The sequence below is a fragment of the Elgaria multicarinata genome, chromosome 2 (assembly GCF_023053635.1).
Source record: "Elgaria multicarinata webbii isolate HBS135686 ecotype San Diego chromosome 2, rElgMul1.1.pri, whole genome shotgun sequence".
In the NCBI taxonomy this organism is placed as follows: Eukaryota; Metazoa; Chordata; class Lepidosauria; order Squamata; family Anguidae; genus Elgaria; species Elgaria multicarinata.
In genome coordinates this window covers 16,377,936-16,394,767 of record NC_086172.1, presented here as the reverse complement: position 1 = coordinate 16,394,767, position 16,832 = coordinate 16,377,936, and the positions used below count along the sequence as shown (strand labels likewise).

The 16,832-nt window shown below is 45.3% G+C and overlaps 1 protein-coding gene across 1 annotated transcript in view; it reads left to right on the top strand.

Annotated features, from left to right (window-relative positions):
• Positions 1-16,832, top strand: part of LSS (lanosterol synthase) — a 52,328-nt gene that overhangs the window by 17,415 nt on the left and 18,081 nt on the right. The window contains exons 7-14 of the mRNA XM_063116070.1: positions 314-449; positions 757-865; positions 1,555-1,673; positions 9,280-9,377; positions 10,310-10,337; positions 10,737-10,793; positions 14,021-14,092; positions 14,929-14,979. Coding sequence (XP_062972140.1) covers positions 314-449; positions 757-865; positions 1,555-1,673; positions 9,280-9,377; positions 10,310-10,337; positions 10,737-10,793; positions 14,021-14,092; positions 14,929-14,979 — 670 coding nt within the window. The remainder of the gene's footprint in view (positions 1-313; positions 450-756; positions 866-1,554; positions 1,674-9,279; positions 9,378-10,309; positions 10,338-10,736; positions 10,794-14,020; positions 14,093-14,928; positions 14,980-16,832) is intronic.

Below are 16,832 nucleotides of genomic sequence, written 5' to 3'. Positions count from 1 at the left end.
ACCAACAGCACCCTCCCACCCATGTTCCCCAACAACTGCTATATGTATGCTTACTACCTCTGTTACTGGAGGTAGCACATAGCCATCAGGACTAATAGCCATTGATAGCCTTCTCCAGGAATTTATCCAACCCCCTTAAAGGAGCCATCGAAGGTACCAAACCCTGCCCCCCAAATGGGATGGAATTCTGTACTGAAAACCTACTTAGCAGTCACAATGTGTGCAGGCCTATTTCTAGAGTTCTTGCTGTATTATCTCAGGGTATCTGTGTTCTGCTAAACCATCAGAGTTTTTTCCTTTCTGTTTATGTTAGGTTGCTTCCTTCATGGATGCCAGCCCATCCTTCTACTCTTTGGTGTCACTGCCGTCAGGTTTATCTGCCCATGGCCTACTGCTATGGCGCACGTCTCACCGCGGAAGAAGATGAACTTGTCCTGAGCCTCCGACAGGTAATTCCAAAAATTTCCTTTTCTTTCTCTCCTCTCAGCTTTCTTGCAAGCCTTCTGCAGTTCTGTGGATGCCAAGTTGGGCACCTGGGATGTGATGCAATGACTTGTATGGTATCACAGATTTTGATTAAAAGACAGTATTCCTCATGGAGTGAAAAATATGCAATCAGTGTTGCCAAAATAACTTTCCTCTAATCCTGGTCTCTGGTTACCTGGCATAACATGTGTGATTTTGTCTTTACTTGGATAATGTGACTTATCAGAAGGATGTTTATGCTATGTCAGCTCTTTTGCCCTATCTTCCTAGGAACTCTACATACAAGACTATTCCAGTATTGACTGGCCTGCACAGAGAAATAACGTGGCTTCAGAGGATGTTTACACACCACACAGCTGGCTGCTTACAATTGTCTATGGTGAGTGATCCTGCAAGGAGGGGCACTCTTGGTGTAGATCTTTGCCCTTGTCCGACTGCCTGGGGAAAATAAAGCTACTTGTCAAGTGGAGACCCACATCGTTCAGAAGCGAGGTCAGAGTGAAAGGAGCTGTGTTTCCTAGCAGAATTACTAGGATTTCAATGGTGGGACCCAGCAGGGACAACAAAAACCACCAGAGGGAGGTGCGCATATTAGCCACTCCTGGTCTAGGTCTATGTGTAAAAATGACTTTTTGTGATACGTTACCAATCACGTCGAAAACGCTCAATCTCCTGCCATTTAGTAGAGACTCTTAAGGAGCGTTGTACTCCTTTTTGCTATTTTATTGTTTTACTCTGTACAGCGCTATGTACACTGATGGTGCTATATAAATAAATAAATAAATTATTATTATTATTAATAATAATAATATAATAGAGAGTTTAAATAGAACTGACTTTTTGTGATACGTTACCAATCACGTCGAAAACGCTCAATCTATGTGTCCCTATGTGTAAAAATAGGGATTACCAGTTTTGTTGGTTTAGGCATTTTTCCAGCGACATGACTGATCCGTGGTGAACCCTAAGTGCTGAATGCTGAACCCTAAGTTTTGGTTTGGCAAACTGGCTGTGCAATATTCAGCAGGTGATGCAAGTCATCTGTTTGTCTCTCTGCTTCCATTCCAGGAATCATCAACACCTACGAGAGATTCCACAGCAAGATTCTGAGACACCGAGCCATGGAGGAGCTCTATGACCACATCAAGGCTGATGACCGATTCACCAAGTCCATCAGCATTGGCCCTGTAGGTCACTTTTAAGCTTTGCTTAGAACTGAATAGCTCTGGAACTGAACTTGTTCTGTAGATACTAGAATATTTGGCTGTGCTTGCATGTAACACTAAGCCAAGTTTTATGTTAACCATAGTTTGCTGAGGTAGTCACAAATTGCCTTGAAGGCAACCATTCTCTTGGCTGCTCCCTCCCAGTATCCTGAATGCCTCCAGGGTGCTGTAGGATGTGCACAGCTTCGCCATATAAACTGCTCACTTACTCTTGGTGAACTGGACAAGCAGATAGATGAGATAAATCTCATCTATCTTCAGCCTAGCTCTGAATGCCAGGAGCCCAACAAATTGCCAAGATATGTGTAAAGGAAGTCTGAGTCAATCAGTCCTTCCCAAGGGTCCCTCTGGGGTGTTTCCCCCCACTTCCGTACCACAGAACCAGTACCGCTTTGGAATAAAAGCACACAGACACCCAGAATAACCAAGATAAAAGTTTATTGTAGAAACACAATTACTAAATAAGAACTTGGTTGGTAGCAGCTACAGAAATGCAAATAAAACGGAAAATACGGGGAAGCAGGGGGAGAAAATATATGAGGTAGATAGATATCAGGCAGAACCACCCACGAATCCATTCAGAAAAGAACAGGCAGTCTCTCCACTAAACTTCCCTTCCCCCCTCCGGCCAAAGCGACCAAAACTTGCCTTTGGAAAACCAGCCAACAGCAACACCCTAACTCTCTTTCAGCTCCCAAACTGGGCAACTGCAGACGTCCATAGCCTCCAGGCTGAAGACCTGCCCCAACTTAATCCAATCAGCCTTTTTATCTCTCTCCCCCTTAATGAGGGTGCTTGCTCTTTCTTCTCACACAAAGCCCAATTAGCCCAGGCAGGAGATAGCCCCCAGGTGCGAAGCCTCTGCCTGACCTCGAGAAGTTTAACTCCCACTTTTTCCCACATACCAAAGCTGAATCCTGGCGCCGGTTTGAACCATAAACAAGCTGGCCAGATTCCTCCCATAAACATATCAAACTATTCCCTATCTATCCATCACCACTATGGTTTACTACCTAACAGGAAGACATGGTTTACTACCTACAGAAAAACAGATCTAACTCAGGAACAAATGTAATTCAGGACTCAACTGCATTTTATAATTCCCCGGTCCTTCACAATATGCATCACAGGGTCTTGTCTCTAGGATTCTCTAACACTTTCCTACCACAGGAAACCACAGGTGAAATTAAAATTCCTCTGCTCTGAAAGGGGGATGCCCAAACATAAACTGGGCAGCCCCCTTTCAGAGCAGAGGAATTTTAATTCTACCTGTGGTTTCCCATTCAGGGATGCCATAACAATAAATGAAAATGAAATGAACTGGATTTTTCTTACATCTGTGGGCCCACAGATATGATTTAACATGGGACAGTATGTGCTCTCCCCTGCCTCTGGGCTCTGGGGCACTTGTCCAAGTCTTAACAAGCATTACTTATAAGCCTCCAGCAAAGCATGGTAGGGGAGGTTTTTTTCTGCAAAGTAATCAATGTACATTGATGGTGCTATATAAATAAATAATAATAATAATAATAATAATCAACTAAACGGTACCTGGAATTCCCTCCGACACACCCTGAAAACTGATTTTTCTTCTTCATGGTCTCTGTGCATCAACACATATGGGCTCTGCGCCTGCGCTGAGCCAACATTTGGGAAACTTCTAAAGCTGAGAACGTTCATTTGGGCGGGAACCCCTCCCCCAGCATTGTACTGCGCATGCTCAGTCGGTTCCCGCCCATCTCCTCAGTTTCTCTTCAACCGCCTTGCTGACAACACGCACGGAACTTCGCTCCGCTATTAACAATAGCAGTTAGTTAGAGAATGTTCATATTTCTTTGCTTCTTACCTTTATTCTTTGTCCTTTTTCTCCTCCTTTCCTGTTTTTTTTTTAAAAAGAGGTTATATTTAGTTAGTATATTGTTAGATTCCTTCTCCAAACGTTCCTCCCGATCGGGGCGTATGGCATTAAAGGCCCCATTCAGGAAATGCGTTAAATGCCGCAGCAAACTACCCCCTGCAGACGGCCACTCACTTTGCCTTGTATGCTTGGGTGAATCCCACATTGTGGAATCTTGCCCCCACTGCATGAGTTTCTCCAAACAAACTCGGCAAAACCGCTCTGATCGCCTAAGAGCACTTTTGTGGAAACAGGCGCTGCTCGCAGTCGACAAACCGACTCAGGCCATGGACGCCCATATATCGCCGCCCTCGCATATCGAACGGGCTGAAGCTACCATGCCAGGCCCACCGAGCCAGAGTATCCTGCACAAGAAAATGACCAAAAGGTCGAAAGAAGGACACCATACCTTGGATGGAGTACGGGCAAAAAAGAGAAAGCCCAATTCCTCCAGAAAACATAAGGCAAAGAAGGCGAAAAAACGGGGTCGCTTCTACATCCCCAACGCCTAATGCTGGTCCATCGACACCGTCACCCCAACGCCCGTCGACACCGACCATAATACCACTACTACGACATGACCTGCCAGCACCGACGCCCTCGACGTCAAGAATTGAGCGTGGCAGCAGACATAGCTTCAAACACGGCGACACCCACCTACTGGCCGAGAGCCCTAGTAACCTCCATCAACAAGACAGGACCTTGACACCATCCCATCGCCCGTCGACATCGAGGCATGATAGTGCTCCCTCGACATCGAGGCATCGCCGAACCAACTCTGCTTCCCTTTCAGAAGGAGATATTCAAGACTCTTCTCCCTCGGGACTGATCATAGTCATTGACTTACCACAACAACCTTCGCCTAGACGCATTACTTATAGGGGAAACATTTCCCCAGGCTCATTGAGATCAGAACATACTTTCTATGCCCCTAGATCAAGATTCCCTGACAGGGATAGAGACTGGGACAGGGTCTCAGCATGGTTGATCCCATCCAACCAGCAATAGTTGATAACAGACTGGCAGACGGAACCCCGTCAACAGAGAGAACCTCTACCTAGACCGCCGACTCCCCGACCACCTCCTTCGGTCACGTCAGACAGACCAGGAGACGAATTTCTTTTGCAACCATCCCCAGTGCCTCACAGAGGTGCATCACTAGCGAGGATCACCCCGACTCAGACACTCATAAGATCTACCAGCCGTGCACTGTCAATACCAGCCTTTACCGACCGCCCACTCCCTGCCTCGCCAGCCATAGTCACCGGGAGGGATGACAATCGTATCTCATTGTCCTCGAGGTCCGTAGAGGACTACCTATCCGTCTCGACCTCAATATCATCAGTACCACCTTCTGTACCATCACCAGATGATGACGTAGGGACTCAGGAAAACCCCTCTCCGTCTCAAGACACTTTTCACTTCACGGACCAAATCCTGAGAATGACACAGTCCTTGGGAATTCAAGCACATCAACCAGTAGAAAAAATACAGGACCCAGTGTTTGATGTGATCTATACAGAAACGACATCTCCTGTATTGATCCCATTCCTCCCCACACTCTTACAAACCCAAACAATCCTGGAAAACACCAGCGACAATGGCATCAACATCCAGAAGACTAGAAACTTTATACTGAGTCCAAGATAAGGATGCAAGCTTCTTGTTCACACATCCTAAACCAAACTCCATCATAGTGGAGTCCTCACAGAGTAAATCCCAAAAGATCCATGCCTCCCTGGCAGAGAAAGAGGGACGACGCCTGGACTTATTGGGCAGGAGGATCTACTCCACAGCGCTAGGAATGAAAGTAGCCAATTATCAGGCCACCATGGCGCGCTATCAACTTTTTCTCTGGGAAAAAATAGGCTCTCTATGTGACTACCTCCCAGAGGAAAAGAGGGAGCTTGTCCACGTCTTCCAAGACGAAGCTACTCATTTGTCACGGCAGCCAATACACACCACCTGACATCAAGTCGACTGTGACGCGAAGGCAATGATTGGAGCAGTTGCACTCCGTAGACACGCATGGCTCCACTCCGCATCGATCACCCCAGAGGCCAGAGCCCGCATTGAAGACCTGCCATTCGATGGTGAAGGGCTATTTAACAACAACACCGATGACACCATGGACTGTATTCAGAAAGCCAAAGCCAAGGCAAAGAAAAGGGGGATAACACAACACCAGACTCCAACTTTCAGATCAAGATGTTGGAACAGACCCTTTCTACGAAGTATAGAAATAAGAAGAAGACTCCCCTTCTACATTAGCTGCTGCAACTATCCTTCTGAAACTTTGCAGGTTTCTTACTTAGGGAAACCTCTTATCTGTCTGTCATTGTCAGAAGAATGATCCATAAGGAATGTAAGCGTTTCTTCTTTTGGATACCCACAAAATATTAAGGCTGCTCTTGCACATGACCCCCTACAGTGATCGTTCTATAATTTGGCAGGCTCAATCCCTTCAGAAGGGGCAACTATCCCTGCAATTTTCATACAATTCTGCCAAGAGATAAAACGTTTACTGGCAATTACCTTTAAAATAAAAATATAACGGGCGTGTAGCACAAAAAAAGGCTGCAACTATTCCTCTGATGTTTGGCAGGTGTAATCCCCTCCTAAGGGGATCTGCAATCTGTGCTTGCTGATTACATCCAACTATGACAAAGAGGAATAATGGCTGTTTCCCCCCCCCCCCCCCCCCCGTGATAGTCAACGAGAGGCACAAATCCTCAGATTTCCTGGTCTCAACTCAGATTTGGTACCTGAATCGAAATAGGCTGCCTCCAAATCAGTCCGAACTAAACCAGTCTGTTTTCTGAAGCAACAAACTGAGTTTCAAGTTGAAACTGTTGAGGATATTTTTATCCACAGAAGAAAGAAAAGGACTTTAAGGAGTTAAATGTGTGCTTGGCAGAATTGTCTCTGGAATGCCAGCAGGAGTCCAGACAGTTTGGTCTACGTTCAAGACCTGCAATAGAGACAATTGGTTAATTGAGACAAGGAGAAAATGTATTTAAGATGTCCATTTTTAAAGACATCTTGTTGCCAGGTTATTGTCAGGTTGCTGTCAGGTTACTGTCGTTATTATCTTTGTTTGGTGAAGTATGCTGTAAATATTCTATGACCATTTGTAAAGGAAATTATTTATTGTCAGTGAAGTTTCTTACTGACAAAGCGAAGTGAGTATTTGATTTATTCCTCAAGTAAGACTCTAAGAGCTAGTAACCAGTGTGCTTCCAGCTACTCGCAGTCAGCACGCACTCTGGAAAATTAATCAATACCCTGACAGAAACTTGGGGTCGGTGAGCACCTCTGCTATGCATATGATACTCCTTGTGCCATACCCAACTTTGACTTGCTGTGAACTCTCCAAGAGAAGAGTGACTTACAGGTCTGGTTCAGGAGAGGGAAGGATCTCCTGCTGCAAGACGGTTAGGTTGTGTTACTTCGGGCGTATACTTGCAAGCTGATCCTAGCCCTGCTCTGTTGTGTCTTGAAGCCCAGATGCCAGCACATAACTTTTTAGCTTCACGGAAATGGAAACAACATACCACTGGTTTGTGTGTGTGTTTTACAAATTATTTCTGTTCCTGACCACTGCTGCCCTGCTAAGCTTGTATTAGAATAGGGAAATACAATTTTTCAGGAGGCTGCTGCTGCTGTTGATGCCTGAGTGGACAGCCACCTCTTACTTTTGGCGTTGGAAAGGTTCTTGGTGCAACTTCTCTTTCCCTTTTACAGCAGAAATTATTATTTATTATTATTTATTTATATAGCACCATCAATGTACATTGATGGTGCTATATAAATAAGTACAAATTCTCTCCAACCAGGCGGCTCCCATGCGTTGAGCGCCTGAAGAGCCTTGCATGTTCGCTCCCCCGTCGCCTGGTTGGCGTTAACCATCCTGAGCAAGTTGCACTTGTGTCCTTTCCCCACTTATTTCATAACCTGGCAGCGCTCTGAGCCTAAGCCAGGGGTGCCCTATTGATGGGCTCGTGGAGGTGGAGGGTGGCAGCATCTTCCTTCCCCCCTTCCTATTCATCCTTGCCAAACTCTTGCTCTCCCTCTTCTTGGGTTCCTTTAAGTGCACCATAAAACAAGGACATATTTTCACAGGCATTGAGTATTTTTCATTAAATGAGAGGACTGAATTCTTTAAAATCTCACCCACCCCTTTGCAAAGTAGTTTTTTCCTATCATCTACATGGTTAAAATTAAAATTGAGGGTGTGAAGGACATGGGGCTTTGCTGATTTATGGGCTATACTGGCTGTTTAAGTGTACTGGCTTTTTAATTGTATTATTCTTTCTTTTCTGTATCTGTTCTGGTATGTTAAGTGGAGGTGGGAGTTGGGAAGTCTAGGTGCCAAGACTCCAAGAGACTTCAAGGTCAGATTGGGCCTCGCACCTGCATGTTATCTCCATGGTTGTTAGGATAATTGGGTTTAGTGTGTGAGAGAAAGGGCAAAGCCCTCTCTAAGAAAGGAGGGGCGTTAAGAGCCAGGCTGAGTTAGGGGTTGGTTCAGCAGGGTCGTGGGGCCCTATATCCAAAAGGGGATAAAAAGGGTATCCTGCTTGAGAGGGTGTCTTCTGTTCTGGGGTTGGAGGAAGAACATCAGAAGCAGCCTAAGATGGTTGCTTGGAGTAAGCTAGGGTCTTTGTTTATTTTAAAGGTCTGGTTTTCCTGAGACAAGGCTAGCCGCTTTTATGGCTAGGGGAGGGCTGTGTGTTTGGAGCGCTGGCTATTAGTGCCACCTCCCTTTGTAATCTTTCCTTTAACTCCTTTATCCTATTCCCCCCTTTTATTCCTTCTTCCTCTTTTTATACATGCTGCTACCTCTGGCCGAAACCTTACGTGTTAGTTTTAGCTGATTTATATTAAACTTGTTTTGGCCCTTACGCTGAGTGTGTGTGTGTTTTATTCCAGGAATTTCTGGCTCATCCCGGTTGGGGAAAGGGCGAGGGCGAGGGGTGGCCGGGGACAACAGGACGTTTGGTCCGGGGCCTACCTTACAGGAAGGTCGGATTGACTCCGGCCTTCGTCTACAGAGGGTATCTTCTTAAGCATCTTAACAATTTTATAGTAAGCCATAGCACTGCACTTTTAAATATGATAGTAGATCAGAAATGCTCCTTCTAAATTCCCTCCGCTCTACAAGCTGCACCAAAGCAGGGCAATTTGCCTTGGAAGGAGGACTGTTCCGAGAGGCATAAAGCAAGGAGAGACCACCGGTTGCCGGGCAGATTGAGGCGAGGGTACTTGTTTGGAAGAAAAAGTGTCATCGAGAGCAAGCTAGTCTGTGGAGCCATTCAGTTTTCTAGCGGCTTTTGCCTCTGTTTCCTGGCATGCAGTTGGAGTGGGGTGCTGAACGAAATAGGGGACACCCCGGGATCGTAGGCTTGGATGTAAAGACACATCATGGTTGAAAGAAGCCAAGATTCATAAGCCAACACTAAGCCATGGCTTTTACATTGGTGTAAGGCAGGTTTCTGATTGGTCTTAAACTGATCCATACAGTTAGCTGGTCCCTGAAGCCACTGAGCCACTGTCTCACTGCCCTGAGAACGTGATGCAGGAGCTGAGTTGGTAAAGAGGCACAAACTGATGCTGATTGCTTTTGCCTTCTTGGGGGAAGTAACTCTTAGCTTTTCTCTACCCCTGCAGATCTCTAAAACGATTAACATGCTGGTGTGCTGGTATGTGGAGGGAGACAAGTCTCCTGCTTTCCAAGAACATGTCTCCAGAATCCCTGACTACCTCTGGTAAGGCTCTGTTGAAACCCAAGCGTGTACATTCTCACAGATGGATTACACAGGGTTCTTTTAAATACTTGTACGTGTGTGGGGCCCCTCAGGAAAGGCCCTGCTTTGCTCAAACCGTCCTTGCAAAAGAACTTTCACTGTCTAGAGCAAGGTGTCCCAGTGTTCTGGGAGAGGGAGAACCTTTTGAACAGCCTATATAGGACCTAAGCAGAAGGACTTGTAAGACCCAGGCATTCAGTGTTTGTATTGTGCTCTCTCCCCAAGGAGATCAGAGCAGAGTTTGAGAAACAACCCAGTGAAGTAAGTGAGGATGATTGGTAGCAACTTTCCCAAAGCCAGCTGGTGAACCTCAGAGCCGAGCAGGGATTTACACCTGGGTTTCTTTCTTTCAGAAGCAGCCGTTACCACATAGGGATTCTCTCTGGATAGCTAGGATAGACACATTTTCCCTAAATTGGAAGTGGGGAACCTCAGGTCTGGGGGCCAAATCCAGCCCTTATGCCCTCCCCCTCTTTCAACGGTTCACTGATAATTTGGTGGTTTTCCTGGTTTTGTGCAAACCCCCCCCCCCGTTTTAAAAATCTGAAATATTTTAGCTGGTAAGAGTTTCTAAGGCAGCAAGAGCTTTAAGCTGAATTATTTTTGTGGTATTTTTTGTGCTCTGGTCCCACTCCTCTGCCTTCAGCCACCCTCACCCCCCTGGAATGCACACACACACCCCGGAAAGTTTCTCTGAAACAGAATTCATCCATCAGGCTGAAAGAAGTTCAATGCCCCTGCCCTAAAGCTTGACATGGCTTATGGGGATATGGGGCTCATAAGTGCTGGAGTGAAGATAACTCTACTTACAGCCCATGTGTTCACCAAGGCTGTATGAAACTTGCTGAAGTTCACCCAGTATGCAACACTACATGCTTTTTGTCTCTTTGCAGGCTGGGACTGGATGGCCTGAAGATGCAGGTATAGATGAAAGGGACTTACTTTTCTTTCTCTTGTTGAGGTCTAGACTAAAGCCACAGAGACTTGTGCAACATTACAACAGTCACCCTGTTTGAGAGCGGCCGTCAGGATCAGAGAAGGGGTGGGGTGGGGAGGAGCTTCCAGAGCCGAGTGGGGACTAGAACCCAGATCTCCTGACTCCCAGTTTGACACTCCAGCCACTACACCACACTGGCTCTCTTTCTCCTGGTTCGTAGGTGGGAAGAAGTCTTTCCTGCCCTTGATGGCTTCATGAGAAAGTGTCCCTTAGCAAATTTTAAGGAGGCCTGATGGAATTAGTTGTATGCATTTTGCTGGCTGGAAGATATGCAATTCAACTGGGAGATGCAGGTTTCAGACTTTGCCTTTCTTCTCTTTTAGGGCACAAATGGATCCCAGCTTTGGGATACAGCATTTGCTGTCCAAGCTTTCCTGGAGGTAATACCATTTTTCTTACATTTGACTTACAATTTCATTAGTTCCATTAGCTTGTCATGACTTAGAAAAACATTACTTCCCCCCCCCACCTTGCTTATGTGCAATCATGCCTACAGCCAGTAATGTTATCTTAGGAGGACCTATTAGTCCAAGAGCCTATGTCAAAATACTTATGTCATAATGTACAAAAGTTTTGAATATCTGGAGATCTTACAAAAGTTGTGTTACATTCAAAACTGCCAGTCTTATGAGCAACTTCTGGGACATTTAGGAGGGGAGGGATAATTATGTCATAGAGGGTGTATGGATGAAACCAGCAGCACCTGCTGGGCAACCGTGTACATACATCCAGACTATGCATCCAATAATATAAAGATTGCCTAATCAAACCAGTTAACATGGTCAACGTCATAACAATTTCCACTGTACTGAATTAAGTAAAGATTGATATCGCAGCTCCAGAAATGTATTACACTTCTGTTTTGGGGGCATACTGTGGACAGGAGCTTGCATAACCATAAGCACCAGACAGGGAGCCATGGAACCCCCCACAGCAGCAAGAATGCTAGGGGGGGATGCCATTAACAGGTTGAAGCTGGAGACATACAATGTTGTTTTACAAAGAAATTGCATATGTCGTAACAAACAGGGCCAGTGCCAGGCTTTTTGCGCCCTAGGCAAGGTGACCTGCTTTCACCCCCTCCCACCCCACTGTATCCCCCACCACCCCAGATAGGTGGAGACAGGTTACCTGTCCCTGTCCCGAAGTCCTTCTGGCTTGGCGGGACGCTGCGGTGGGGTGGGTGGGCAGCTCCACTTCCGTCCGTTCCCCCCCCCCCCCCAGCTTGGCTTTGGCTGGGAGGGCCCAGCCAAAACCAAGCCAGGACGCTGGGGGAGGGCAGTCAGACGGCTCCATGTTCTGACTTTCGGCGCGCTCCGGAAGTCAGAACGTGGAGCCGTTCCTTCCCGTCCCCCCCCCCCCCCGCGTCCCGGCTTGGCTTTGGCTGGGAGCGCTCAGCCGAAACCAAGCCGGGACGCTGGGGGAGGGCAGTCAGACGGCCCCACATTCTGACTTTCGGCACGCACCGGAAGTCAGAACATGGAGCCAGTCCTTCCCCCCCCCCCCGGTGTCCCGGCTTGGCTTTGGCTGGGAGCGCCCAGCCGGGAAGCTGGGGAAGGGTGGTCAGACGGCTCCACGTTCTGACGTCCGGCGCGCGCTGGAAGTCAGAACATGGAGCCGCACGCCCCTGCCCCTCAGTGTCCCGGGTTGGCTTCGGCTGCTGGGCGGACGCCCAGCTGAAACCAAGCCAGGGACGCTGGGAGGGGGGGAAGGATTCGAAACGGCACACCTGGAAGCTGCCCTCACTTGGCCAGAGCGGCTCTGGGAGTGGGAGGGCGACTTCCGGGTGCACCGTTCGGCACCCCCTTACCACTGTGGCCCTGGTAACAAATGAGCACGTGAAGCCATAAAAAAAATGGTGTTGTATTGAAAAATATGACTGGCAGTAGGAAGATCCTTGATATGCTTACACATCCTGGGTATGGTGTCAGCCGTTGAAAAATGATGAACAGTGGGTCACCCCAGAAGAAATGGCATTATTGCCACAGTTAATAACAAGAATTGCTTGGGATATGATGCTTATGAATACATGATTGATGGAAAGGGGGCTCTCCACGACACAGGTAGTATTTATTTTCAAAATATTGTATGGAAACCCTGAGAAGAAGAAACTGAACCAAAGCCTTCAGTAGCAATAAGGAAAGGAAGACCTCTTACAGCTTCTTGTTTGGAGCTGGAAATGGACCAAGGGTTCGGTTCTTCCAGACGGAGGGCTCCTACAGCGACCAGTCAGAAGACATTGTGCAGCTATTCTGCCTTTTCTACTTAATGGATATAATATGGAAAGAAAAAAGACGTAAGCTGCAGTGAGAAAACAGGAGATGGTTACAATGGAAAGATGACAACATCTGGATCCTCTGTAAAAGTCCATGAACAAGGCAGGGTGATTCACCATAAAGCTTTTGTCTGGAAGCACCGCAAAACTGTCACCGAGGGACAATGACACCCTACGGCCTCATTGGCCACTTGCTGAGGGTGGGCTGCTCCCGTCAGCTGAGCTGGTGGTGGGCATGTTTAGCCTGGAGAAGAGGAGATTGAGGGGAGACATGATAGCACTCTTCAAATACTTAAAAGGTTGCCACACAGGAGGGCCAGGATCTCTTCTCGATCCTCCCAGAGTGGAGGACACGGAATAATGGGCTCAAGTTAAAGGAAGCCAGATTCCGGCTGGACATCAGGAAAAACTTCCTGACTGTTAGAGCAGTGTGACAATGGAATCAGTTACCTAGGGAGGTTGTGGGCTCTCCCACACTAGAGGCCTTCAAGAGGCAGCTGGACAAGCATCTGTCGGGGATGCTTTAGGGTGGATTCCTGCCTTGAGCAGGGGGTTGGACTCAATGGCCTTGTAGGCCCCTTCCAACTCTGCTATTCTATGATTCTATGGGGGTGGGAGTCTGTGATACTCCAACCCCCACACAGATGTTTGCAACATCCTTAATGGCCATCACAAGAATGCAAAGCAGCAACATTGTAAGTGTAGATGGAAACCATTCTGTTTGCTTAGAAGTTACTTACAGTGTAATTCTAAGTATGTTTATTCAGAACTAAGGTCCAAACAAGATGTGCTATGCATTATGTGAATGCAATTAATACTATTTTTTAATTGTTTTGTAAATAGCAGCCACACAGAAGCCTACAATGTCAGGACCAGGTGGGGTGAGGCTTATAAGGAGGAGTTTAACCTTGTCTCTCCCTTCCACAGTCCTGATAAAAATCACTTCATGGAAGATGCTATTGGTGCCACCTTGAAATGCAACTAGTAATTCTGAGGGGCAATTTTTGTCAGGACCGTAGCAGGGAGGGAAAGAGTTATTCTTCCATGCCCCATGGTCCCAAGACTTCCTTTTCACTGCCGTTTACATTTTTTTAAAAGTGCACAATAATTGCATGTACAAAATTAATGTTCCCTCTAGTCTGGCCATAAGTTGCAGTGAGTTCAGTGGAGCTTACTCCCAAACAAGTCTGCATAGGATTGTAGCCTTATTTTATCAACATATTTAAAAATAAAGTACTTCTTGAGAAGATTGGTCTGGACTATAAGTGATGTATTCACTTTTTAAAAGTCACATTGAGTTATGTACATTAAAACAGTGCTTTTTTTTTAAAGGCTGGTGCCCAGAAAAACTCTGAATTTACCTCCAGTCTGATAAACGCTCACGAGTTCTTCAGAATCACGCAGGTAATGCACAAGTTACCAGATAAATACATACTAGTGAGTTAACTTCTTGTAACCTAGTTGTGATATAATTTTACCCACTATTTCTAGGAATTTGTCCCTAGCGATCTGTCACATGGAAGAATGTGTATTTCAGCCTTTGAACCCATGGCTCTGGGGAAATGTGCCACCCTGTGTACCAAATTTAGGTGTTACAAGTGTTGAGTTTTTCCTCAAAACTATGCCACCACTTTCCTAATCGCTTCTTTCTAGTCTTCAAGGCACTGTAACCATCTTTCCCAGAAAATGTCCCATGTTTATGTCAAAATTGTTGGCATCGACTTGCAGAAGTATATGTAAGAACAATTTTAAGCTAAGCCCTTCAGGTTTGAAACTGAAATAAGAAACATGGGCATGTAACTGCTTTCCTCAAGTCTATTATGTTTTTAGGATGTTTTAATCATGTATGGTATGTTTTTAATCAGTTTTTAATGTGTTTTAAATAATAATAATAATAATAATAATAATAATAATAATAATAATAATAATAAATTTATTTGTTACCCACCTCTCCCTCTGGATCGAGGTGGGGTACAACACAAATAAAAACATCATAAAATACATACAACTAATTCAAATGTTTAAAACCAGGGCATCATTAAAAGCATATTCATTGTTGTTTTCCGCCTCGATCCAAGTGAAGAGGCGGGTAAGAAATAAATTATTATTATTATTATTATTATTATTATTATTATTATTATTATTATTACCTGTACAGAGCAGTTACACTACACTACAGTTCCTGTGGTGTGGGTTGCTCCTGCCTGCCAAGTTTAAGTGTAGTTTTGTATCTCCTCCAGATTCCTGATAATCCTCCTGATTATGAGAAGTACTACCGTCAGATGAACAAGGTACAATTGCAAAAAGGTGATAGAATCCTGATTAGAAGGGTTCCCTTCTTGGAAGCATGTATGCCAGATATTCAATCAATCCTGAAAGATGTCTATCCAAAACTTTTCTTGAATATTTCCCAAGGAGGAAGAAGATCCAACTTTTCTCAGTAGCTTGTTCCACATCTGCTTGTGAAGTTAGGAACATTTCTCAGTCTTTATCTTAAATTCATTAAATAAAAAACCCTATGGTTTACAAAAGACTCTACAGTTTTCAACCAAGCACCAAAAAGCAGGGAAATTGGGGGTTAAGGAGGCAGAAAGTGCAAGTGAAATTCTCATTCTCCCAGAGCAGATAAGCTGTAAGGACAGGGTGGAGAATATGATATGCAGAGGTGACTGATGACGAACAACTTAGGGCCACCTCCTCTTTTTTGTTTAGAGCTGCCCTTCCCCAACCTGCTGTCCTCCAAAGGTGTTAGACTACAACTCCCATCATTGCAAGTCAGTTTGTCCCATGGTCAGGAATGCTGGGACTTGTACTCTCAAACATCTGGAGGGCAGCAGGTTATGATATACAATATGATATGCAGAGGTGACGGGTTGTGGAAAACTGATCATGAACAACTTCAGGCCACCTACTTCTCTTTTTTTAGAGCATCTCCTCATGTTGAGAGTTGCAACCCAACACATCTGAGGCGGGCACCAGGTTAGGGAATGCTGTGCTAGAGCAAGGGCAGGCAGAATGTAGATCTCCAGATGTTTTGGAGTTCAACTCATAAAAGCCTCTGTCAGCATGGGCAGTGATCACGATAGATCACATCAGGATAGATCGGTTTTCTGCCCACATCTGTTCTACAGTATGATGTTTTCCAGCATTAAGATATGCAATCCATCAAGGAACTCCAAAAGACATGCATCAGTTTAAATATACCGTCTTAAACAAAATGAAGCGACAGTGAATGAATCTTGAATACCTGATCCAGAGAGTTCTTCAGACATCAAAATTAGTTTTCAACACTTGGCATAGGATGTCTGTTTATTGAATATCAGATATTTGGTGTTGGGGGACTAACACAGGGGATTTTTTTTTTATGTGTTCAGCAGTGCAATATCAAAGGCAGAGCTAACACCTAATGCTTTCATGCGTAAGGATTATTTAAAAACTATTGATGAAAATGATTTTTGTCTTCCCCATAACACATAACATGGGAGGCAGAAAGTGCAACACATCTGGAAAGCATCAGGCTGGAGAAGGTTGGTTTACACTTGAATCCTATGCATGTCTTTTCAGAAGTCAGTCCCGCTGAGTTCACTTGGGCTTCCTCACAAGTGGTATATTTGGTAAGGATATAAAACAATGTTCCCCATCCTGCTGCCTCCAGATGTTTGAGATTACAGGTCCCGGCATTCCTGACCATGGGACATACTGACTTGCAATGATGGGAGTTGTAGTCCAACACCTTTGGAGGGCACAAGGTTGGCTGCTCTAAACAAAGAAAGAGAAGTAGGTGGCCCTGAGTTGTTCATCACCAGTTTTCCACAACTCCACAGTCATCTCTGCATATCATATTCTCCATCCTGTCCTCATGGTTTATCTGCTTTGGGAGAATGAGAATTTCACTTATTTATTACATTTTTATACCGCCCAATAGCCGAAGCTCTCTGGGCAGTTCACAAAAATTAAAACCACAGTAAAACACCCAACAGGTTAAAACACAATTACAAAATACAATATAAAAAGCGCAACCAGGATAAAACCACACAGCAAAGTTGATATAAGATTAAAATACAGAGTTTAAACAGTAAAATTTAAATTTAAGTTAAAATTAAGTGTTAAAATACTGAGTGAATAAAAAGGTCTTCAGCTGGCG